General features: G+C 41.4%; 1 protein-coding gene across 7 annotated transcripts in view; it reads right to left on the minus strand.

Moving 5' to 3' along the window:
- Positions 1-263: 263 nt before the first annotated feature.
- LOC126212980 (zinc finger protein 271-like) overlaps positions 264-25,472 on the minus strand; it is a 284,312-nt gene continuing 259,103 nt past the window's right edge. For 3 of the 7 annotated variants that reach the window (XM_049940520.1, XM_049940517.1, XM_049940522.1), the window contains one exon: positions 278-4,815. In XM_049940520.1, coding sequence (XP_049796477.1) covers positions 2,613-4,815 — 2,203 coding nt within the window. In that variant the 3' untranslated portion in view covers positions 278-2,612. Of the gene's footprint in view, positions 4,816-25,472 lie in introns of all 7 variants that reach the window. The other 4 variants (XM_049940523.1, XM_049940521.1, XM_049940519.1 and 1 more) reach the window with 4 other exon arrangements.

Consider the following 25,472-nt stretch of genomic DNA (forward strand, 5'->3'; position numbering starts at 1 on the left):
TGTGTACCTTTCTTAACATGTTACTACAAATTTTACAGTTTCTTAGAGATTCATAATATGTATAGTCGTCACACTTTGTAGTACATTTTCAGATTCATCTGAATATAAGGCTATTGTCCAGAAACCCAGTTTTTCTTTCCTTTTATTGGAAAATAATATTTTATACAAATTTAATATTTAATACAAATGTATATGGATGTTGGCTATTATGAATAACGTATACAGCAGTTGTGGATGTACTATCATGAGAAAGATGGGATACAATGTAATCACATCACTACTAAGTGTCACAGCTAAAGTGTAGCAACACAGAACAGTGCCAATCAATTACAACTATCTCCCATTGTTACACATATAATGGAACATACTAAACCACTTTCAACAATAACAAATAGGTAGAAAATTAAAAACGATCGTTCTGAAATTAAAAATGAAGCGTAAGTACAGATTTCCTAAAACCTCATGTAAATTTACACAAATTAAGAAAAATACCCACAATGGAAACATCTCGGAATATAACAAGAAATATTTGGTGCTCACGTTCTGAGCTCTCCCAAGTGTTGTTCTTGTGTATACAAATAACTGGAATCAAATCATAACACGTAATGTTTGTTTACCTATTTCATTTTTTTGTAGAACTTACACAGTATTAAATGCTGAACAAATAATTAAGAGCTTTGGTGCATAACACTTATCTACATTATCTCTGAATCATGTGCAGAGCTGTGTGAAACAAAAATATTTCACAAAAAAATACAGCTATTGTGCACTGGTGTAAATGGCAACCAAGCATGACGAATTTCTTAGATTACACAGTTTCGCATCTGACCAATTTACGTGAAAATGTACTGATGGGCAAAAATGTCATGAACACTGCCAATGAGGAGAATGAACGCCACATGTGTGCACATGATGCAATAAGCAGATTACAAGTATATAAGCAGACTAGAGATTTACAAGGAATTGTTCTACCAGTTAGATGGGTTGCAAACATGTAAATCCAATGACATAAGTGACCTTAGCAAACGTGAAGTTAAAATGGCATGGCAGTTGGAAACTAACAGCTCAAAAGTGTTGAAGCTGGTTGGCTGGATCTATGATATTGTTGTGAACATCTGTGGAAGTGGCTGAAAGGTGATAAATCCATAACCTTATGAAATGATGTAATAAATATACACTTCAACACCAATCATGGAAGTCAGATGCTTTCCTGCTCTGTAAAGCTGGACATGAGGCAATATGTGGCTTATCTAATGAGGGATAACAATGCTAGAGCAGCCATACACGTTTTTGAACAGACAATTCAATGTACATGTACATTGTTGAACATGGGGCTCTACAACATATGGTCACTGTATGTTTCCATATCGATCCACTAAAATGTTCAATTGCGACTGCAGTGGGCATGGGATCACTGAGGCTGGAATGAAGGTCATTGCAAATGTCAACTATCAGGATGGGTGACATTTCCTGTTACACCAGGTCAGTTGTACATCCACATATGCTATATAGGTGAATGGCACCAGATGGGGGGCGCATTATGCTATGGGGCAGTCACTTTGGTTCCTTTGGGACATTTGGTAGTAATAGAAGCATCATGATAGTTGCAGACTATGTGACCTTTATTGCAACTGCATTCCTGGTGAGCTCTCCCATGCTGAAGGCATCTTTCAGCAGGATAATTGTCCATGTCACACGTGCAGAATGACTCCACATTGGTCTGAGTAGCATGGTAACTAACACCGATATCTGGACCACACCATTTAGCTGATCTCAACGTGTGGAATACAACTGGTGCAACATAAACCCAGAAACATGTAAATGATATGTCAAGCACTGTGTTCCAAAGGTGGACAAACATGCTATTAAGCAGGTTGCTATATTTGTTGTTACGCGTACTTATGCAGGATTAGTACTAACAGAACATAAATGTACACACTATTAATGACACAGCAAATCTCTTGAGAAAACATGTCCGAGTAAAACAATTATTATAATTGCGTTTCTCCAGTTTTGAGGTTACCATTCTGAATGAAGCAAGTGCCATGAATATATTTTTACTGTCACTGTTTCCAAAATACAGAGATACAAGTACTACATGATGACTTTGTTTGGAATAATAAACAGCAAGTCATAACATTTCCTTGAATATTGCATAGTACTTACGATTACTGACAAATGTAAGGATTTATCACAATTCACAATCTTCTTGTCTCAAGATCGATGGGAAAAAGCAGCAGTGCTAATGACAAAAACACATTTGATTCATGTTTCTGGAGTATTTAAGATTACCATTGCTTGACATGTAAAGTGGCAGATGCGGATTTATATATTGTCACATTTTTTCACAATCCTACCACATTTTAATTTTATTTCACAGGCAATACAATTTACTGCCCCCCTGCCACTTCCATTGTTTTATAGGCCTTGAGAGCACCAACCAGGAAAATCTATTTGTCGTAATTTCTTTTCGATGTGAAGTAGTGATGTGTCTTGAGAGTTCCCACCTGAATGAAACTTTTGTCACATCACATTTGTGAGGTCTCCTCCTAATGTGTTCTGAAGTATGTGTCTTGAGATCACCTGATCTAGCAAATGATTAGCCACAAATCTCAATTGTGCGGTTTCTTTAATGTGTGAATTAATATGTGACTCTCGAGATGACCTGACTGGGCAACAGATTTCCCACATATCTCACATTTGTAAGGTTTCTTTCCAGTGTGGATTATTGTGTGTATCTTGAGTGAACCTGATGTGGCAAACGATTTGCCACAAATATCGCATTTGTGGGTTTTCTTTCCAGTGTGAATTAATACATGTGTCTTGAGATTTCCTGACCTAGCAAAAGATTTCCCACAAATCTCACATTTGTGGGGTTTCTTTCCAGTGTGAATTAATACATGTTTCTTGAGATCACCTGACCTAGCAAAAGATTTCCCACAAATCTCACATTTGTGAGGTTTCTTTCCAGTGTGAATTAATGTGTGTGTCTTGAGATCATCTGACCTAGCAAAAGATTTCCCACAAATCTCACATTTGTGGGGTTTCTTTCCAGTGTGAATTAATACATGTTTCTTGAGATCACCTGACCTAGCAAAAGATTTCCCACAAATCTCACATTTGTGAGGTTTCTTTCCAGTGTGAATTAATGTGTGTGTCTTGAGATCATCTGACCTAGCAAAAGATTTCCCACAAATCTCACATTTGTGGGGTTTCTTTCCAGTGTGAATTAATACATGTTTCTTGAGATCACCTGACCTAGCAAAAGATTTCCCACAAATCTCACATTTGTGAGGTTTCTTTCCAGTGTGAATTAATGTGTGTGTCTTGAGATCATCTGACGTAGCAAGAGATTTCCCACAAATCTCACATTTGTGAGGTTTCTTACCAGTGTGAATTAATGTGTGTCTCTTGAGATCATCTGACCTAGCAAAAGATTTCCCACAAATCTCACATTTGTGGGGTTTCTTTCCAGTGTGAATTAATACATGTTTCTTGAGATCACCTGACCTAGCAAAAGATTTCCCACAAATCTCACATTTGTGAGGTTTCTTTCCAGTGTGAATTAATGTGTGTGTCTTGAGATCATCTGACGTAGCAAGAGATTTCCCACAAATCTCACATTTGTGAGGTTTCTTACCAGTGTGAATTAATGTGTGTCTCTTGAGATCATCTGACCTAGCAAAAGATTTCCCACAAATCTCACATTTGTGGGGTTTCTTTCCAGTGTGAATTAATACATGTTTCTTGAGATCATCTGACCTAGCAAAAGATTTCCCACAAATCTCACATTTGTGGGGTTTCTTTCCAGTGTGAATTAATACATGTTTCTTGAGATCATCTGACCTAGCAAAAGATTTCCCACAAATCTCACATTTGTGGGGTTTCTTTCCAGTGTGAATTAATACATGTTTCTTGAGATCACCTGACCTAGCAAAAGATTTCCCACAAATCTCACATGTATGAGGTTTAATTCCAGTGTGAATTAATGTGTGTATCTTGAGATTGCTTGACAAGGCAAAACATTTCCCACAAATCTCACACTTGTGAGGTTTCTTTCCAGTGTGAAGTAATACATGTTTCTTGAGACCACATGAGATCGTGAAAGATTTCCCACAAATCTCACATTTGTGCGGTTTCTTTCCGGTGTGAATTAATATGTGAGCCTTTAGATTACCTGACCGGGCAAACCATTTGTCACAAATATCACATTTGTGAAGTCTTTTCCCGGTATGAATGGAACTTTTTTTCTCTCTATCATTTGTCATGTGTGTGTTACACACGTCGTTAGAGGGCTTCTTTGACACTTTCCAAGTTTCCTTACATGAAGACTGCTCACTGTGCTGTGTGACAGAAACTTCTGGCTCGCTATCCAACAAGGTACTGCTTTGATGCTCATCACTATGGCCATATCTTTCATCACTATCAGCAGTTAAAAATTGACAATTCTCACTCATTCTCATATGCTTTTTCAAGCCAACATTACTGACAAATACCTCACCACACCACTTACAAACATACAAATGTGGTTTCGTTCCATCATTGTGCATAAACACATGCATTATGAGCCTGTATTTTGAAGGAAAGCTCTGTTGGCAGAAATTACAGCTATATACATGTAATTCCTTTTCCCTCGTACTGCAATCATATTGGGTGGCAACCGAGCATTCCTTATCAATAGTCACATCTTCTGTATTGGTACTGAACCCATGTGTTGACTTCTCCATGTCTATCACCAACTCTTCCTGGACCAGTCTACGGTGACAAGTTTCCTCACATGATATGCGGCAGCTCCCACCAGTAGTCTGAGTAAATCTGAAGAGTGAGGAGGATAATGTTAATTAAGATATACAACAAAGAAACAATATTTGAGTGACCATAAATTCAGTACTATAGGCCACAAATCATAAAAGTGAATAAGAAATTACATATTCAGTAACTGTTACTGACGTAAAATTACAATATTCCAGCAGAAGCTAAAGACCGATGAGGTAAAAATGGTTTAAAACGAAAATAACCAGATGGAATTCAATAATGATTAATCTGAATCACAGCCTACTTGATCTGAAATTTTTAGATGAGAATTAAAATACTTCACTTTCACATGTTACAATCTTTTTAAAATACAGTGCTAATAGTTAGTAATCTACACCAATTAAAGGTATCAAAAAATATATCGGTTACAAGTTTTAATTCAAAATTCGTAAGTTCATGGTATTTCAGATTTATTTAAGAGAAATAATTTTTAAATATTACTCTTCTATTATCTTAGCTCTGTAAGTGCATTCTCTTTGTTTCGTCAACACTTTCACCATTAGAAACGATATATTTATTTCACCTAGTAAACATTTTTTTTGTTTGATTCCCAATAGGTCAATAACTAGTGCAAGCATCAATATTTTGATTAGGTATCTAGAATGGATGTTGATCAGCTGGATAATAACGGTTCATGAACAAGAATCAATGTCACATCAATCAAGGGAAAAATTTGCATACTGATGAATGAATGTGAATGACACACTTGCAGATGGTTTTAATCTAAAACTGTTTTTGGCACTGCAACTTATATGAAGCCTTCCACAAATGGAAATACTGTCTGAACAGATGGAAATGGATGCAAATTTTCCAGTACACTTGGAGTGAGCCTTTTTGAAAATTTTTACATCTTCCCAACATCTTGTCACCTAGCATTGCAGAAAACTGTTGACTGAACGATACATATAAATGGCCACATCATCACCCATCAAACAATGAAGGCTAACACTACATATTGAGTGGCGGTGATAACAGCTGATGCATGAGCTACACCTGTAGTATCTGGGTTTCATTATTATACCTGCAGTTAAACCGTTTCCCACAGAACAGAAACGTGTGATGCATTTCAGGTCCCCAGTATGTACATCGTGTTGGACATGAAAGATTAAAAAATACTGAGGGCCTGCATGCTTCAGTGGTTTCCTTGTATTCTGATTGTGACATCTGAATTTTTTTGCAATGTGTTTGATGTATAGTTTTGTTTGGTATGGTATCTGACAAAATTCGAGTGTTTGTAACTACTAACTGCGATCACACGTTTTTTTTTTCAAAGTAACTGGTATTATAATGAAGTGTCAGATTCCTGAACTTAACAAAATAGATGACAAGGGGTTATTTTTAAGAAATACAGTGCGAAATTGTGATTTAGTGAGTTTCAGTGCGCGATGTGCCAGCCTCATGGCAAACAGCTGATGAAGGCCAGCCAGCGTGTTATGCAGGTGACACAGTTTTGTAACGAGCGTCAGTATGTATGTACATATGCAGCAGCCATCAGAACACAGCATTAGCAGAATTACGCAGGTGCGTGCCGCGTGTGGCGAAGTTGCGTTAGCCAACTCATCAAGAACCCTCTAACGAACACGCCGCTGTGTAACCGGCGGATTCAGCAGTGGTCTACACTATTTAAGGACATCAGAGGTGGGCGTCGGCATTCGGTTCGACCGATTGGGCGTTTGGTTGCTGTTAAGACGTCATCAGTGATGCTGTCCATGTCGCTGTCCCTGAGGACCGGCCGCCAGGGGGCGTTGCCCGCTGCTGCACCGGCGACTCCCGGCGTCATCACGAGCCACCGCGTCTGCGAACTGGGCCGTGCCTCGTGCTGCTAATCTCCTGCCTGCACAACTGCTGACCAAGCAGTGTCGCATTCCCCGGACTGCAAGCATCAGCACGTCTCCACCACAACACAAGCAGTGGGGCTGAGCTACCGGAAAATGTATTGGAAGAACCAAAATAAAGAGGGAGATTGTTAAAAACAGCCACCTTCTTCTACCCAGCCACGCCCTACAACCCTGACCATGTCACCCGCTCCAGTCATCCTATAACAAGTGGTGTCAGTCAGGCAACCTGCGCATCACACACTTCTGTTACAATTGGTGACAGTAGTGGTCTTCTCCCTGTATTTGCACGAAATTGTGGGTGGTAATCGACGAGGGTATGTGGCATTTGAGAAGGGCAACAATGGATCAGCAACTCCTGCAACATGACAAGTGCCAATTTTTCGTTTGGTGGTTTGTCTGAACCTGTAGCATAGTCCGTCTTCACTTATTGTTCTTCTTTCTGGGCTTACTGTAGTCTTGATTCGATAGCTGGTAGTGATGGAGCAGTCTGTGTCAGCCGAGGTGGCTATTCAGCAGCTAATTGAGTGAGTGTCGGAATTAGAGATAGAGCTTGCTCGGTCTAAAGAGGCGAGCAAAGAATGGTTTCCTGTTAATGCAGTAATTCTTGACACTAACGCTGCATCTTTGGTCACCCCTTTCTCAGGAAAAGCTGGGGAGGATTTTTTTTTTTTTTTTTTTTTTTTTTTGAGAACCATAGCACGGCCGTTAAACTGGGAAACTGGGGTGCAAAAACGCTTTTGCATGTGGCTAAGTTGAAAGTAACTGGGGATGCCAGAGTGTACGTTACATGCCATGAAGCATTAAGGGATGCTCGGACATTTGAAGTATTCAAAAAAGGGTTGCTGGAAAGATATCAGAGGAAAAATACGTCTAGATATTATCGGGAACAATTGAATAGAATGTATCAAAGGAATGGGGACCCAATAGAAGCCTTTGTAGATCGAATTCGAAAAATTAATGTTAATACCTATGAGCTAACGGATTCTGATAGGGTTAATGAAGCCATTCTCCAGGAAGCTGAGCAGAGGTCACTAGACGCATTTTTGCAGAGAATACAACCTGAAACCTTCCACAAGATTAGGATGGAATTGCCTAAGACTTTCAAAGAGGCAGTCGGAATCGCTGTGGCGTTAGAGGAAGTTGAAGCAGTAACAAAGACGCAGGACAGGAAAGCAGTGTTTAATGCAGAAATAAAATGTTTTGGATGTGACCGGATGGGACACAGACGCGTTTGCAAGAAAGTGCAGTGCAGGAAATGCAGATGTTGGGGTCATATGGAGCGTAATTGCAATGGGTCCTGGCAGAAACATGATAGGAAACCGCAAGGTGGGCCTCACCCCCCTCAGTTAAATGGGGCATGGGGTGGTGTGTCCACTGTGCAACACCCCCGGTAAGAATTAATGCTAGTGCAGAATCAGTGGCTGACTTTTTTTCTGACCGGCTTGGTGAGGGGCAGACCATGCAAATTTTTATTGGATACCGGGTCTCAGGTATCTGTGGCGAGTAGAAATGTACTCGGTAAAGAAGTATTAAAACCACCATGCTGGGCGTTAAGTGGCGTGGGTGGGGGACAGGTGAAGTCACTCTGATCAGCGGTGTTAAACTTCCGAGTGGAAATGAGGAACTTCCAGGTGAAGGTAGAAGTTCTTCCACCTGTTGGCAGCAGCCACGATGTCATACTCTTATTGGATTTCCTGGTTGCGCATCATGCAAAAGTTAACCTGGAACGGCGTACAGTAGAACTGGATGGAATACAATTTTGCCTAGGTTCTGAAGCCAAAAAACCATTACTGTCGAAGGAAACGCCCAGACGTCGGGTGGGCCACCTAAACTGCGTAAAAGGTCCCTTAGGGTTAATTCGCAGGATACTATACCGAAGGGTACAGGGAAAATAATCTGGGCAGATGTTGGAGCTAGTGTGCCGGTAAATTCGTTGTGTGTCGTTGAACTTTTGAGATTGAGCCACTGGATAAAATGAAGTGTTTTACACGCCGTAGCATGACCTCTGTGTGGGAGATAGAAGGCAAAAGGTTGCGACTGTCAGTATTGATAATTTTGGCCTTAAAAAGGTGCAGTTAGCATGGGGTACTGTAATACCGAATCTGAAGATAATAGGTGAAGTTGAACTGGATAAGGATTTTGCAGCAGATTAGACAATGCCGGGAGAGTGTCAGCTGGTCCGCACTGAGGGATAAAGTAGCACATTTAGAAGCGCAAAACAGAGAAGTCATGGAGAACCTTTCGACAGAATATAAAGAGTTATTTAATTCTCATGGTCCACTGCCCATCACACCGTTAGTTCAGCATTACATCTCCACTGGGAATGAAGCACCTGTGTAAACGTCCGTATAGTGTTCCAAAAAGTTTACAGCCTTTCACAGAAGACTTTATTAATCAACAGCTTAGGGATGGGATAATAGAAACCAGTACTAGTCCCTGGTCCGCTTCTGTCGTAATAGTGGGTAAAAAATCACCTGATGGGGGGCAAGGCATATCATTGTGGTTATAGTTTCACCGAGTCAAAAAACTGTATCGGATGCATACCCAATGCCTAATATCACAAACTCTGGATAATTTGGGTCAGTGTCGGTACTTCACGACCTTGGATCTTCGAAGCGGGTACCACCAGTTGGTAGTCGCCCCGAAAGACCGACCGAAAACAGCTTTTTCAACACCTACAGGTAATTTTCGTTGTCGGCGATTTCCTTTCGGACTCAAAAATGCTCCGGCAACCTTCCAACGGTTACTACATAGCGTGTGACGAGGGCTGAAACCTAATCAGTGTATGGTATATTTGGACGACATAATTGTTTTCTCAAAGGACGTGCAAGAACATGTGCGCTGTTTGCGCGAAGTTTTCGATCGTCTGAAAGCAGTGCAGTTAACTCTTCATATGGAAAAATGTCATTTTTTTGTTGCAAGAAGGCCGTTATTTAGATCATATTATAGGACAGGAGGCTGTCCACACGGACCCAAAACTTGTAGAGGTGGTAATGAATTTTCCGACACCTACAAAAGTAAAGGAGTTGCAGTCTTATTTAGGTCTCACCAATTTTTACGGGAGGTATATTCCAAAATTTCCAGAAATTGCAAGGCCCCTCACGCAGTTGTTGAAGAAAGGAGCAAAATTTCGCTGGTCAGCAGCATGCGGAGAGGCTTTTCAAAAGTTAAAAAGGATGTTAACATCTAGTCCAGTTTTGGCTTTTCCAGACTTTAGTAAAAAGTTTATATTATCTTGTGACTAGCAATTTTGCTTTGGGTATAGTATTATCTCAGGAAATAGATGGGCAGGAGCACCCGATAGCATATGCTTCCAGACATTTAAACAATGCAGAAAAAAATTACTCAACAACTGAGGAGTTATTGGAATTAATTTTCGGAATAACCTATTTCCGGTGTTATTTGTATGGACGACGTTTCAAGATGATTACTGACCATGCAGCACACATGGTTTCATATATATGAAAGTGAAGTAACTGAACATTAAGAATGAACAAAAAAATCCAAGTAATATGCAAGTAAGGTTTCAAAGAAATATTTTCGTATGCTTCTCAAAGTACTACAAATAAAAATTTTTAATTACAATTTTTTTACTGTGCCGATCTTTCTGGGAAACTTCAAGGATAAATAAATTTTGATGTTAATTATTTATCAATTGTTTGAGAGACCTCCATGTAGGCATTGTGTAGGTACTGGGTACTTGTGTCATATCCTTAAAATTTACTGCACAGCATTTCGTGTGGCAGGTACATTGATAAACTATTCATCTACATCTACGTGATTACTCTGCTATTTACAATGAAGTGCCTGGCAGAGGGTTCAATGAACCACCTTCAAACTGTCTCTACCATTCCACTCTCGAACAGCACACAGGAAATACGAGCACTTAAATTTTTCTGTGCGAGCCCTGATTTCTCTTATTTTGTCGTGATGATCATTTCTCCCTATTTAAGTGGGTGCCAACAGAATGTTTTCGCAATCGGAGAAGAAAACTGGTGATTGAAATTTCATGAGAAGATCCTATCTCAACGAAAAACGCCTTTGTTTTAATGATTGCCACTCCAATTCATGTACCATGTCTGTGACACTATGTCCCCTATTTCGCGATAATACAAAACGGGCTGCCCTTCTTTGTACTTTTTCAATGACATCCGTCAGTCCCACCTGATGCGGGTCCCACACTGCACAGTAATACTCCAGAACAGGGTGGACAAGTGTGGTGTAAGCTGTCTCTTTAGTAGACCTGTTGCACCTTCTAAGTGTTTTGCCAATGAATTGCAGTCTTTGGTTTGCTCTAACCACAATATTATCTGTGTGATCGTTCCAATTTAGGTTACTTGTAATCCCTAAGTATTTAGTTGAATTTAATGCCTTCAGATTAGTGTGACTTATCACATAATTGTAATGTAGCTCATCTCTTTTAGGACTCTTGTGAATAACTTCAGACTTACTTATTCAGCGTCAATTGCCACTTTTTGCACCATTGTATCTTATCTAAATCATTTTGCAAGTCGTTTTGATCATCTGATAACTTTACAAGACGGTAAATGACAGCATCATCTGCAAACAATTTAAGACGGATACTCAAATTGTCTCCTATGTTGTTAATATAGATCAAGAACAATAGAGGGCCTATAACACTTTCTTGGTGAACGCCAGATATTACTTCTGTTTTACTCAATGACTTTCCATCTATTACTACGAACTGTGACCTTTATGAAATGAAATCACGAATCCAGGCGCACAACTGAGGCGATATTCTGTAGGCACACAGTTTGGTTAGAAGACGCCTCTGAGGAACAGTGTCGAAAGCCTTCTGGAAATCTAAAAATATGGAATCAATTTGACATCCCTTGTCGATAACACTTTTTACTTCATGAGTATAAAGAGCTAGTTGTGTTTCACAAGAACGATATTTTCTGAAACCGTGCTGACTGACTGTCAATAAATCGTTTTTCTTGAAGGTACTTCATAATTTTTGAATACAGTACATGTTCCAAAACCCTACTGCAAATCGACGTTAGTGATATAGGCCTGTAATTCAGCGGATTACTCCTACTTCCCTTTTTGGGTATTGGTATGATTTGAGCAATTTTCCAGTCTTTAGGTACATATCTTTCTGTGAGCTAGTGGTTGTATATAATTGCTAAATATGGAGCTATTTTATCAGCATACCCTGAGAGGAACCTGACTGATATACAATATGTACCGGAGGCCTTGCCTTTATTAAGTTATTTAAGCTGCTTCGTTACTCTGAGGATATCTACTTCTATGTTTCTCACCTTGGCAGTTGTTCTTGATTGGAATTCAGGAACATTTACTTCGTCTTCTTTGGTGAAAGAGTTTCGGAAAACTGTGTTTAATAACTCTGCTTTAGTGGCACTGTCATCAGTGACTTCACCGTTCTTATCGCGCAGTGAAGGTATTGATTGCGTCTTGCCACTGGTGTGCTTTATGTATGACCAGAATCTCTTTGGGTTTTCTGCCAGATTTCGAGACAGAATTTCGTTGTGGAAATTATTGAAAGCATCTCGCATTGAAGTACGCGCCATATTTCTAACTTCTGTAAAACTTTGCCAATCTTGAGGATTTTGCATTCTTTTAACTTTGGGATGCTGTTTTCATTGCTTCTGCAACAACGATCTCACCCACATAGTGTACCATGGGTGGTCAGTACCATCACTTATTATTTTATGTGGTATATATCTCTCAATTTCTGTCGATACTATCTCGTTGAAAACATTCCACAACTTTTCTAAACTTATGTGATCAGATCAGGGTTGGAGACTGTCTTTTAAAAAGGCTTAGGAGCATTTTTATCAGCTTTTTTTAAATAGATATACGTTGCATTTCTTTTTGATGGTTGCAGTAATGATGGAAGTGAACATGTATTTTATCAACACACATACTACAGCCTGGACAGTAACACTGCTTATGGTTTACACCACATCTGTTAAAGATTTTGGCATGATAGCTATTACCTCTATTTTATTCCTTCCTTTGTTCTCTCAGTTCTCCAACTAAAGAGCTGTCAGTATGAACAAAAACAGTCTCTTATATTCGATCTATCTACACCGGTAACCTTCTACCCAACAACTAGTTGGGTTGGGGGATCAATGGGACTTCGCAACCTTTACTCAGTCTTTCGGCCGAGGCTGGTTGCGAAGTGCCATTACATACAGCCTAGTATTACGATGGGGTCGCCACTCCCAAAGACTAGCCCCTCCCCACCTCTGGGACATAATTAGTGTACCCAAACTGTTTGCACCTAGTGTTATCCATTGTAAAATGCGAATGTTTGCAAGCTGTGTAACTGAGGCAGAATATGGGGACCAGCCTGGCATTCACCTAGCAGGATGTAGAAAACCACCTAAAAACCACATCCACCCTGTTTTCATAACAAGAAGTCGATCCTAGGTGTTTTAAGTGATTATAATTAAACACAGTGTTGCAGGTGCTGTAGTGTGCACTCTATACATTGCAGGATGCTGTAACATTGTAGGATGTATATTAAATGGTGTTCTCACCGAGCATGCTGAAAAATAATTTTTCACTTTCCGCCTCCAGGTGAAAATATGGGCTAAAAGGAAAGAGAATGAGGTATTAGATAGGAAAAGAGAAGAACCATAGTGCAGGTAAAATAACCAAGGTTTAGCCTGAAAGACTAAACAATCTACTTCTAGAATATATAAATTATGGTAACTAAATGGAAACATAGATCGATTACGACTGTTTACAGCTTAAGCTGGTGAAGAGAATGCAGATCACATGAACAAAACATTATCGATCTTACCTAGGCTTCGAAAATTATGCATTGTTGAGTAAGTGTGGAGAGAGTTGTTCATGAGCTTTACAGACCTGCATGCAAAATATATCTGATAATACGAGGAATGGATTATGCATGGCAGGCTGATCGCTTGGATATGCAAAACTACTTACTATCACATAATGGCTGCAAGTACGTTCTCACAGTCACAGACACATACACATTCCAATTTCGCTTGGGCCTTACCTTTGAATGTAAAGACAGGGAAGGAGGTTTGAGAGGTTTCTGAACAATTGTTGCAGACAGGACTAAATCGACTGTCCATCAACCTTGAAGGCATATGATGGAAGTGAATTTTACGATAGACATTTCTAAGCAGAATTCGAGTTATGTGGGATAAATCACTATTCAACATTCTCATATTTGGAAACTAGTATTGTCATATGGTTGAACTGGGCCATCAAAAATGGAATGTGGAAGCAATTTAATCTTCAACGTATGTGCAAATGTTCAACATACAGCCACAAATCATTGACGAGTATAATCCCATTATTCACAATAGAATTAAGAGCAAACCTATTGAAGTCACAAACGAATTACAGGAAAGCTTTGAACCCATTATGTTCCTCATAGAGCGGGTCATAAAATGTCAAAGGAACTGGGCACTGATGAAATGGATTAGTTTCTCATCAGAGCTCAACAGCTGTGTAAACACCCAGAAATTGCTATGTAATTCGAAAAGCAAAGCTCAAACCGTGCAGTAGTGTGAGATGAGTGCTAGGAAACGTATCAAAAAAGTTGGAGGTGGTATTCTCGAGAATCTGCCATCAGAAGTTTGTATCTCTAGATACAATTTCTGTGGAGCTGGAACAAAATTGAAATAGCACCTAGCTAATGGTGACAAGGGTTTTAATGCATTGGACAATGTATACAAAGTGCACACCATCGCCTACACTACAGACAAAGATCACCGTATTGCAGGTATTTCAAGGACCGGATATTCATGTAGCACAACCTATTTCTGAATATGTGGTTGATAAGGCAATGTTTGCTAGAACTTAAATTGGATACTGGACTAACCTTCAACCAATACTGAATGCAGTTTACTGTATTCTAAAGAAGAAGAAAAACCTATGGGATGTTTAAAAAATTGCTGACAGCTGCAAAAGGTACCTTAAGGAAAAAAGAAGAAAGGAAATACCAAAGACATCTGGTGGAATAATTCTGTTTCTGATGCCTCCATTTGCTGGGCTGTCAGCTACTGCTTTCATTAACAAAGAGAGCTGATATATTTCAAGCAGTACACAAAGCCTGAAAAAGCGAAAAATAATTACAAAGCAGCTAAAAGGCATAATATGACCGTGGAGGCCATCGCTATAGGTAAATGCCTATATTTACAATTCAGGAAATGGCTTTGGTTGTACATAAAAAAGCCCCACAGCAATGGTACTGGAAAAAAGGATTAAAAACACAGATTTGGCAAAACTCGTCAGCAAACTTAAAATCATGAGATTTTACAGTGTCTTTATGAACGGTACGCTGCCTGAGACAATGTGGAAATTCAAGAAACATGGAACTGTCAATTTAGATGTTGCTCGGGGTATGGAGCTCTTGGTGATTTAAGGCCACCTGAAGAACTGTGTTGTCACTTCACCAATAGGAACCAGCTGCTGTACAATGTTCGACGCTCCCCATACTTCAGTTCATACCTTTGAGGATATTTCTGCCTGATATTTTTCCTCAAAATTGCATAAAAACAAGTAGTATGCAAGTCTCCACGCCATTTGAAGCTGCGATGTAATTATGTTCACTCTAATCCTAATTGGTTTAAATCGAAAGCTAGTGATGTACAGCATTGACTGGCTGAAACCACATGAAAGCATAGCTAACATCACTGATTTAATAATACATTGCATCTAGGGAATTGGGAAGTTGTGTCAATACCTCCTGGCACTTGCAACACTGACAATTCATATGTATACTTGAAATGTTTTGTTAAGGGATTTGAAGTATGGGGTCCACGCAAACGTTCATATGTTTAAATCAGAGATAGAAACAAAATACATTGAGGACTTCAGTCACAAATATTTAATAGGATGGCTACTAGGTTTCTCAGAGGGACAAGTGATGGTGCATAATACTGAAAATTTGAGTTATCAACTGGTGAACCAACTGCCAGCCAGTACATTCGTGTAGAGTGTAATATTGCAACGAATTTTGTACCTTGACGACAGATTGGCCCATACTATTTATGTATTTTTTCCTACAGTGGGTCCTGCGTATAAAAGTGAAGAAAATGAAGTCCACAATGAACATGGGTTGCTACACGAAGCTAAGGTGGCGAAGGGTTCACAACCATCAGGAATGTGGCAGGTACTGTGAAGTTAAGCTGCAAAGAAGAAGCCAAAAGCAAACTCCAAGAGGTACCTGAGATGAATGGCATGACCTGTACTAGCAGGCAGGGGAGTAATCGAATAAGAGGGAATAGGATGAGTGGTGAAAGAGAAATGGCATACCTATCCACTGAGGAAGACGACATGCCAATATGATTAGTTGTGCAGCATCTTCTGCATAGACTCTAAACCGGGCTCGGGTAAAAGCCACCAGTGGTGAAACATACTCCATGATGGTGGAGTGTGTTAAGACAGCAAATGATGGACAGAGGTGCAGAGGAATGAACTGAACACCCACAGTCTAGTTATGAATGGACATGGGACCTTTTTTTTTTAAATGGAGGAGGGTGGTCTGAACCGCTCCCCTGGAAGTACCACTTAGGAGATGTAGGACACTGAGGAACTGGGTACCATGTACAGCCAGGTAAGAATACATGGGAGGACCAAGGAAGTTTCCTATCAGATATTAGCAACAGGAATTTTCTAGTTTCAATGACTGGAAGAACGAAAGGTGCAAGATGTAAAGATGGTGTAAGAAACTCATTACGCAGCCAAATATTCATAGAAAAGGTTTTGGCAGTGGAAAAGTGAAAACCACTGCCCATGTTTCACGAGAAAAGACGATAGGAACGACACTGAAGACGCCACACAAGGAGACAGGTTGGTGTGGAACTGTAACAGACTACAAAATCCTTGGTGAAAAGGAAGATGCCTATTGGGTAATTCCATAATATAGGCAATGGGGATAGCAAAGACAATGATACCCAGAACGAGCATTCAGGCACCCTGTTTTCCTGGATAAATGTGTGTGACAAAGTCAAACAATATAAACCTTGAGAAAACTTTGTGTTTTCAAAACTTCCTCTAGTAAATGGGGCAGATGGCCTCTAAAGTCCCACATGTACAGACTACAGAGGATACCAGCCCTCCAGCAGATGTATCAGGATGTGTAGAGCACATCTCTGCAAGTGAATCACATCGCTGCATGCTTCAGTCCACCAGGGACCAGGACACGCTACAGTAAACTTGAAGTGCACGGTATGGAACATTCTTCGGCGGTAAGGATAACATTTTGAAGATACTTTACGTGGTCATCACAGCTGTATAAAGGTCGTGAGGGAGGGGTAAAGCCCCCAGTCGGCCTTAGAAAGCTGCCAATTAAATTTGCACTCAGGTGGGGTAGGAATTGGCGCATGGATAGCACACACGAAGTGATCACTTGAGTACGTTAGAGGGAATGGGTCATTCCAGGTTGATATGGCGTGCATTGCTATGCTGTGATCTTGTTTGGAGTGCGTGCTATAATCGATTATAGTTCGCTGTTCTGGTGCTGGTGACACTCCGGTGGTGATTTGCTATTAAGTCGCTGGCGTGTGTTCATGGTGGCTGGTGGAAAGCGAGATGGTAGTCTGTTTCCGGGTATTGCATGGAACGTGAAGTTCGCTCTGCTGACCTGCTGGTGAATAGCGCTAAGGTGGTTGTGCCTCGCAATATGAGCAAAGTGGTCTGGGGCGGAGGCGCCTCGCCACTGTGCTGGCCATGCGGTGGTGATTAATTGGAGTCAGTGTACTTGTTCTGCCTGCCTGTCTGATGTGGAGGTCCGGTGGGGTCCTGTGATACTCTGGCCCGGAGACAACTAGTTGCTAAATTTTAGAGTTGTCTGCCAGGTTAGGGTATGGGCTCGGTTGGTTCTTCGTATTTTCTGCTGGAAGCTCCAGCAGCGGTTTCTGAACTTCATTCTGATGTGGGACGGCGTTGTTGGAAGTTTTTGCTTTGTGTGTGTGTGTGTGTGTGTGTGTGTGTGTGTGTGTCACGTTACGATATTTGTTGGTACTAATTTACTTGCTCAACTGGAGTATCTTATGGTTATCCTGCTGAGTGGGTCGTTACCCACCCGGTCTGCTCAGTGTAACCTTTGGCGGTGCCTGTATGATCCTTTTTGAAGGAATTCACGTAGGTGGTTCCTGTTACCTGCCCGGGGTTGCATTCACCTATGGTATATTTGGCATTTGATGTGTTAGGTAAAGTCTGCGTAAGAAAAGCAGTTTATCTTGTGTTGATATTATCTGTCGTGTGTTACAGAACATAACCAAGGTGCATAAGTGATGGGCAGATGTGGGAGGCATGTCAAGGAGCTCTCAGCGTTTATTTTGGGGACCGTTTCTAGTGGGAAGCCTCTGAAGTGTTGAGAGCTCACTCATTTGTGATTGCGTTGGGAGTTGCCCTTGCCTTTTGTTCGTATCAAATTATTAATTTGTTTGGAATAAACATGAAAGATCTAGCGACAGATATTGGGAGCGGCGTTGTTTTAGTTGCAGATCGTGCGATCATCTTATTCGGGCCTGTCCGGTGCCGTGGACACCCCGTGATGCTAAATGACGCCAGGGGAAGAGGAGAAAGATTCGGAGATGCAGGAAGATAAATTGGCCGGTTAATTGCCGGGCCATTCGTGTTGTCTCTCGCCCCTCCTCTCCTTACATTTGTGTGAAGATTGGGGATGAACAGATTTGTGCCCTATTGGATACTGGTAGTGCCCATTCTATAATAGATACTAACTGGTATTTTGAATTTAATACATCGGCCCGTAGTTCAAATTTGCTTCTTATTGAGGTAAAACGTCGTGCGGCCAATCTACAGTTGTTGCCTATCCTCGGGGAACGTAAGGTTAGCTTATGTGCCAAAAAATTTTCTTGGCCGGTGAAGTTGTCAGTCGCCGAGCGGTTAAATATCCCATTGATCTTGGGATGTGATTTCATATACAAAGCGGGTCTTATTATAGATTGTTCTAGAGGCACATTTCATTTTCAGTTCCGACCTGGAACGAAATTGCCTTCTGTGATTGTAGACAGGGAGGAGGTTGCCAGGTGGTCTCTGTACAGGAACAACTCCCTGTTACGACCCATTTAAACTGTACCTCACTGACGCATTTCAAGCGTTGTTGATGAATTACCCTGAGGTGATGACTGATAAGGTTGGGGTAACTAGTTTGATTCAGTACAAGATCCGACTTATTGACAACACTCCTGTGTAAGACACCGTATAGACTGTCCCCTCTGAAGGTGTGCATTTTGAAAGACAAAATTAATCAAATGTTAGAAATGGGGGTCATTCATTATTCCACATCTCCGTATGCTTCGCCTGTGTTCTTGCTCCCTAAGCCAGGTAAAAGTGATAACCGGGTCATGGTGGATTATTGTCTTCTTAATCAGAAGGTTATATTAGAGTTGGTACCCTTGCCTGATCTCCATAATCTTTTCACCTGGTTTTGCAGCGTGAAAGTATTTACTGTAATAGATCTAAACCAAGCGTATTTTCAAATTCCCCTTAGTGAATCTTCTAAACCCGCCATGGCATTTACCACCAATTGGAGCTTATTTGAGTTTAATAGAGTTCCATTCCGTTTGGCTACAGGTGCCGCTGTTCTTTCAAGGCTTCTGGACAGAGTCTTGGGTGATACAAAGTTTCAGTGCGTTGATAATTATTTAGACGATTTGGTAATTTACAGCGTGTCGTTTGAGGAACACCTTACACACGTGCAGTTGGTATCTGAAAGATTGCATAATGCAGGTCTGACGGTTAAGCCTTCCAAAATAAGTTTGTGTAAGACTAGTATTGTCTTCTTGGGGCATGTTGTCTCTGAAAGAGGTGTGAGGTAGATCAGGTACGGACACGAGCTATTAAGGAGTTTCAGTCTCCCTAAGATGAACAAGGTGTTGCCCATTTTGTGGGTATGTGTAATTTTTTTTCTTAAGTTCGTCCCTGATTTTGCCTTGTTAGCGGATACCCTCAATCAGTTACGAAATAAAAATGCTAAGTTCCATTGGGGCTCAAAGCAACAAACTGCTTTTCTCGCTTTGAAACAGGCCATCGCTAATCCTCCAGTCCTTGCAGTACCCGATTTCAATTCGCAATTTATTGTGCAGACTGATGCCTCCCGGGGAGGAATTACCACCGTATTACTACAAGACCAAGAAGATAGTCAACGGCTATTGCTTATGCATCGCGTTGCTTATCCGATCCAGAACGAAAGTACTCTGTTTATGAGTGCGAGACTTGGGTGGTGGTGTTTGCCCTCGAAAAATTTTCATTTGACCTTGAACATCGCCCGTTTGTACTGGAGACCGACAATCAGGCTCTCAGTACGGTGGGCAGTTCGCATATCTGCCTTTTGATTCGAGGTTAGACACATTTGTGGTGCGGATAATACTGTCGCAGATGCTCTCAGTAGGATGTTCGTGGATGGGGAAACGGAGGAGGGAACTGAGATAGGAGTGGGGGCCTTACTGACGGAGGTTCTGGGGTTATTTTGGGACGTACCCCAGAAACAAATTGATGATCTATATTGTGGACCGTTATATAAGCGTCTTAAAGAAGGTGAAGAGGTACCGGGCCTTCAATTTCGCAATGCTATTTCATGTAAACAGGAAAAGGGTTCTGGGGAGTACAAATTGTGTATCCCTAAGGAGCTAGTAACTATGGTTATTAAATTTTTCCATGACACTGCGTCAGGAGGGCATATGGGATTTAGTAAGACCTTAAACCACGTGTGAGAGCATTTGTACTGGGCGGGTTTGTATACGAACGGTAGGAGTTTTGTTGTGAAATGCAACGAATGCAAGTGAGGCAAACCTGATGTAGGCCCCCGTACTGGATTTCTTCAGTCAGAAAGGGAGTCCAGACCCATGGAGCGTCTCTATTGATTACATCGCCCCCCTACCTCGAACTAGGAAAGGTAATAAGTACATGTTGGTTGTAGTTGACATATTTTCGCATTATTCCTGGTTGTTGCCGACCAAGGGAGTCGTGGCAGATATTACTGTTCAGCAACTTGTTCGTGTTTTTTTCTTGGTTTGGCCCTCTGAGGATCTTGGTTAGTGATAACACCCCGGCTTTCTTGTCACGGCAATTTAAATATTTTTGTTTCTCTCAAGGGGTAAAACATATAACCACAACACCGTATTATCCCAAGGCCTCCTTTGCTGAACGAGTCAATCTTAACTTGAAAGCCACCTTGTGCATTTTTCATACTTGTTCCCCTAAAAGCTGGGACACGTCATTGCCATAGCTCAATCAGGCGTTTCTCTCAGCGTGTCACGAGTCAACCGGCAGTACGCCTAATGTGTTGATGTTTGGGCAGTCGATAAATTCCCCTGTGTCTAATTTGATGAATATTAATGATTTACTGCCCAGGGAAATTACTCCGGCACGCCTTTGTGAGAACTGGGACACAGCGAGGCGTAACATTCTGCGTGCGCACAATAGACAACCCAAACAGTATAATCGTGGTAGATGCCCCTTTAGAGGGAAGGTGGAGGGGCTTAGTTTTTGTCCGTAACGCATCCTCTTTGGGACATAATTAGATAAAAGGTAAGCAGCAACCTCCTTTCTGTGGGCCCTATTGAATAGAAAGGATTTTAGGGCTGGTTAATCTTTTGGTTAGGCAGTTGAGTTCTCGGAAGTTCTACTGCATCCATATAAGCCAAGTTAAGCTGGCTAGGGAACACGTGTAGGCTTGGCACAGGTGTTGTGTCAGAGGGAGCTCCATTCTGGACATTTTTGCTCCCCCCCCCCCCCCAGCCAGCCCGTGGGTTTTGGGGGGAGGAGATTGATATGGTGTGTGACACAATCCTGTGATCTTGTTTAGAGTGCACGCTATAATCGATTATAGTTCGCTGTTCTGGTGCGGGTGGCACTCCGGTAGTGATTTGCTATTATGTCGCTGGCATGTGTTTGTGGTGGCCGGTGGAAAGTGAGAGGGTAGTCAGTTTCCGGGTATTGCACGGAACGTGAAGTTCGCTCTGCTTGACCTGCTGGTGACTAGCGCTAAGGTGGTTGTGCCTCGCATTATGAGCAGAGTGGTCTGGGGCGGAGGCGACTTGCCGCTGTGCTTTATGCAGTGGTGATTAATTGGAGTTAGTGTACTTGTTCTGTCTGCCTGTCTGATGTGGAGGTCCGGTGGGGTCGTATGATACTCTGGCCTGGAGACAACTAGTTGCTAAATTTTGGAGTCGCCTGCCAGGTTAGGGTGTGGGCTCGGTTGGCTCTCCATATTTTCTGCTGGAAGCTCCAGCAGCGGTTTCTGAACTTCATTCTGATGTGGGATGGCGTTGTTGGAAGTTTTTGCTGTGTGTGTGTGTGTGTGTGTGTGTGTGTGTGTGTGTGTGTGTGTGTGTGTGTCACGTTACAATATTTGATGGTACTAATTTACTTGCTAAACTGGAGTATCTTTTGTTTATCCCGCTGAGTGGGTCATTGCCCACCCGGTCTGCTCAGCGTTACCTTTGGTGGTGCCTGTTCATTTCTTTTTGAAGGAATTCATGTAGGTGGTTCCTGTTACCTGCCCGGAGTTGCGTTCACGTATGGTATATTTGGCATTTGATGTGTTAGGTAAAGTCTGCCTAAGAAATGCGGATTTAGACCGTATATGAATAGTGAATTGCTTCTACTTGGTATATATGGTCTTCTGGGACCTGAACAACACCATCGCATCAATTTGGTTTGTGTCACAGCATTAAGTGGTATGTTCTGTATTTTTATCTCACTGTGTTATTATTAACTTGGTGGAATAGTCGCGTTTGGTGTCGTTAAGGCACTTCTAAGACTGTGGTTTGACCATTCATGTGCACTTGGCTTTTATTGTTTTGTTTTATGAAGTGAGAATTGCTTATTAAGATTTGTGTGTGTTGGCTTCTGGCACCTGTTAAGAGCACCTGAGATAATGGCACCATGGTTTTGTTCTGTCAGGATGTTATATTGTTATTTGATTTTTTAATTTTATCTTGTGATGATATTATCTGTCGTGTGTTACAGAACATAACCAAGAAGCAGAAGTGATAGGCAGTTGCGGCAGGCATGTCAGGGAGCTCTCAGCATTTATTTCGAGGACCATTTCTAGTGGGAAGGCTTCAAAGTGTTGAGAGCTCGGTCGTCTGTGATTGCGTTGGGAGTTGCCCTTGCCCTTTGGTTGTATCAAATTATTATTTTGTTATTATGTTTATTGGTTGTGTGTTGTGCTTCTTTTATTTTATGGCGCCAAGTGCCATTATCTTTCCCAAAGTTCTTTTATATAAATGATTTTAAACTGTAATGCCAAGTTAACTTATTACTGGATCTTGGTCTGTGGTGTAAAATCTTTTAAAGCTCCATTGCAATTTGTTCTTGCAGAATAAATTTCTCTTATTTTATGGTGCCAAGTTGCCATTATTATTAATGTTTTTTAGTTTATTGCTGCTCTTCATGTTTCCGATTTTATGGTGCCAAGTGTCATTATCATTCTTAAAGGTTTTTGTAAATGATCTTAAGTTGTATTGCCAAGTTAACTTATTATTGGATTTTGTCTCTTGGGTAAACTCTAAAAGCTGTTTGGATATTACTGGGTGGAAATCCTTGGATAGTTGTCCTATAAGAACACACATTCCAAAGATGACAGGCGAGCTGGACAGTGCAGAACGAGAGGTCCAAATGGTAATAAATGTGCATGGAATCTGAAAGGAACGTGGGTGCTCCAGTGGTAAGAGATGATTCAGAAGGTCAGCTAAGAGGGAACCTGTTGGACAGGTTCTCTAAGAGCCCCAAAGCAGATGGTGGGCAGTAAAGTTGCCAAGCAGCAAAAAGGAGTGAGGGAGCTGACAAATGAGCTAGAGTAAGTCCAACTTGGTAACAGCAAATGATGGAGGGGTGTAGATGTTGCAAAGAGAAAAGGTGAAATGAGGAAGGGCAATGCTGACTGCAACAGCTAGCAGCGCATGTTAAATCAGATGGATGGCCAGCATGGCTACCACGTGAGGTGGAGTGCCGTCCTTGGGGGTAAAGGTCACAGAGGACCAGAAGGAAACATGAAAGGTCAAATGGGTTGTGAGGACAAATTTTTTTCTTGGAAGCAGAAAATAAGTGGACACTGCAATTCCAAGAGCAGCTGTAATTCCTCCTTGGATCTAATGCCATGAATGTTCCATTGGAGAAGTCATCATGGGGATTGGGGAGGAGGGAAAAAATTAAGATTAGTCACCTTGTTGGCTACTGAGTGACACCCCTCAAAAATTCACTGCTACAGGGGGAAGAGGCAGCAGAATCCTGTTCCATGAGATCTACAAACATATAGGCACTCTCCCTGGGTCAGTCTGAATTCCATGGCAGAAAATTGGTAGGCAGTGGTCAACAACAAAATGGAGGTCAGCCAGGTAAGGGTACATGTGCCAACACCACTGAAGTGGATCTCCAAGTCAGGGAAGGAGAAGACCATTTGTTTTTGTTTCAGTTCTTAGAACTTTCTAGTTGACAGATGAAGACTTGTTTTTAGCTGTAGAAAGTCTTTGCAGGAGTACTGCTTTTGTCCTTTCAGCCTGACAGTTGTGTAGCAGGTTATTTCACCACCAAAGGTAAAGATTTGATGGCTTGTTGCGTAGCTGTAGGAGGGGACAGGGATGCTATTGTGACCTGTGTGATTTCACTACTGCAACACTGAATTTGAGGTGAGGAGTCTGGGTGAGCATATCCTCCATTACGCATGGCATTGCAAAAGCAATACTGTAAATGCCAGCTGGTAAAATGCACGCATTTTGACTAGCTAAGAACTGCAAGTGACAGGGTGGGGTTTGGTGTCCTTCACTCAGATCTGCTGGATGGTGTGCTCATTAAGACAGCAGAGAGGAGGCAAACAGCTACCCTCATGAGCATCTCTGCCAAAAGTAACACACTTGGCCATGTTTTTACAGGACACCCATTTTATTATAATGTTGACACTTGTAGGAACTCAACTGGTTTGGAATGTATGGTTGGACTGTGTTGACTTTATAGCTTGCCTTAATCTTTGAGGCAAAAACTACTCGAGCAAATGGTAGAAAATGAGTGGATGTGGGCATTAACTTTGCATCATTCTTTTTCATAAATGAGAAAAAAATTTCACAGAGCCTCCAACTGCAACACCTTCCAGAATAAGGCACGCATTAACCATAGTAAAGAACTGACCCTCTCCAGTATGTGATACCACAAGGGAACAAGGTGCATTTGGGAGGGCCTTCAAATTTATAGCCTCATTCTGTTTATGTTTATTGACACACACTAAGATGGTGATTGATACATTGCAAAAAAAATCACCCATGATTGCCAACATCTCCAATGGCATGCTCTTTCCAACTGGGAACCCCCCCCCCCAGAGGGGGATTCACCTACCGTAAATGATTGTTCACACGTTAGGTCACACCTTCCGAACTCCTGACAGAGGGACCAATTGGCATTTGGGAAGGTAACAGTTCAGGCACTCACCCTTCTGGGCCTGACCTGTATCAGAGGGTACATGAGAACCCTACCCATTGACCTGGAGCTGCCAATTATGCATTACCTTGTCACCTGTAATGTGTCTAATGAATGGGACAGCCTTCAGGAACACACCAGGACGAAGGAGAAATGGAGATAATGAGGATTCACCAGCTAAATCTTCACAACCTTACTGAAACTGGCGCCACCTACTTACGTTTCTTCTTGATGGTGGCCTGTAATGTCACCACTACAAGCTTGTGTGTTACCTGAGCACCGCTGTGGCACCGCATTGAAACGGGTGTTCAACACTATATTCATTAATCTGTAAGGCTGGAAATCATCTCCAATTTTTGGATATATAGCCACTCACCCTTTCTTCTTACTTTTTCTACTGCAGTATAT

Source organism: Schistocerca nitens, chromosome 11, assembly GCF_023898315.1.
Source record: "Schistocerca nitens isolate TAMUIC-IGC-003100 chromosome 11, iqSchNite1.1, whole genome shotgun sequence".
Classification (NCBI taxonomy): domain Eukaryota; kingdom Metazoa; phylum Arthropoda; class Insecta; order Orthoptera; family Acrididae; genus Schistocerca; species Schistocerca nitens.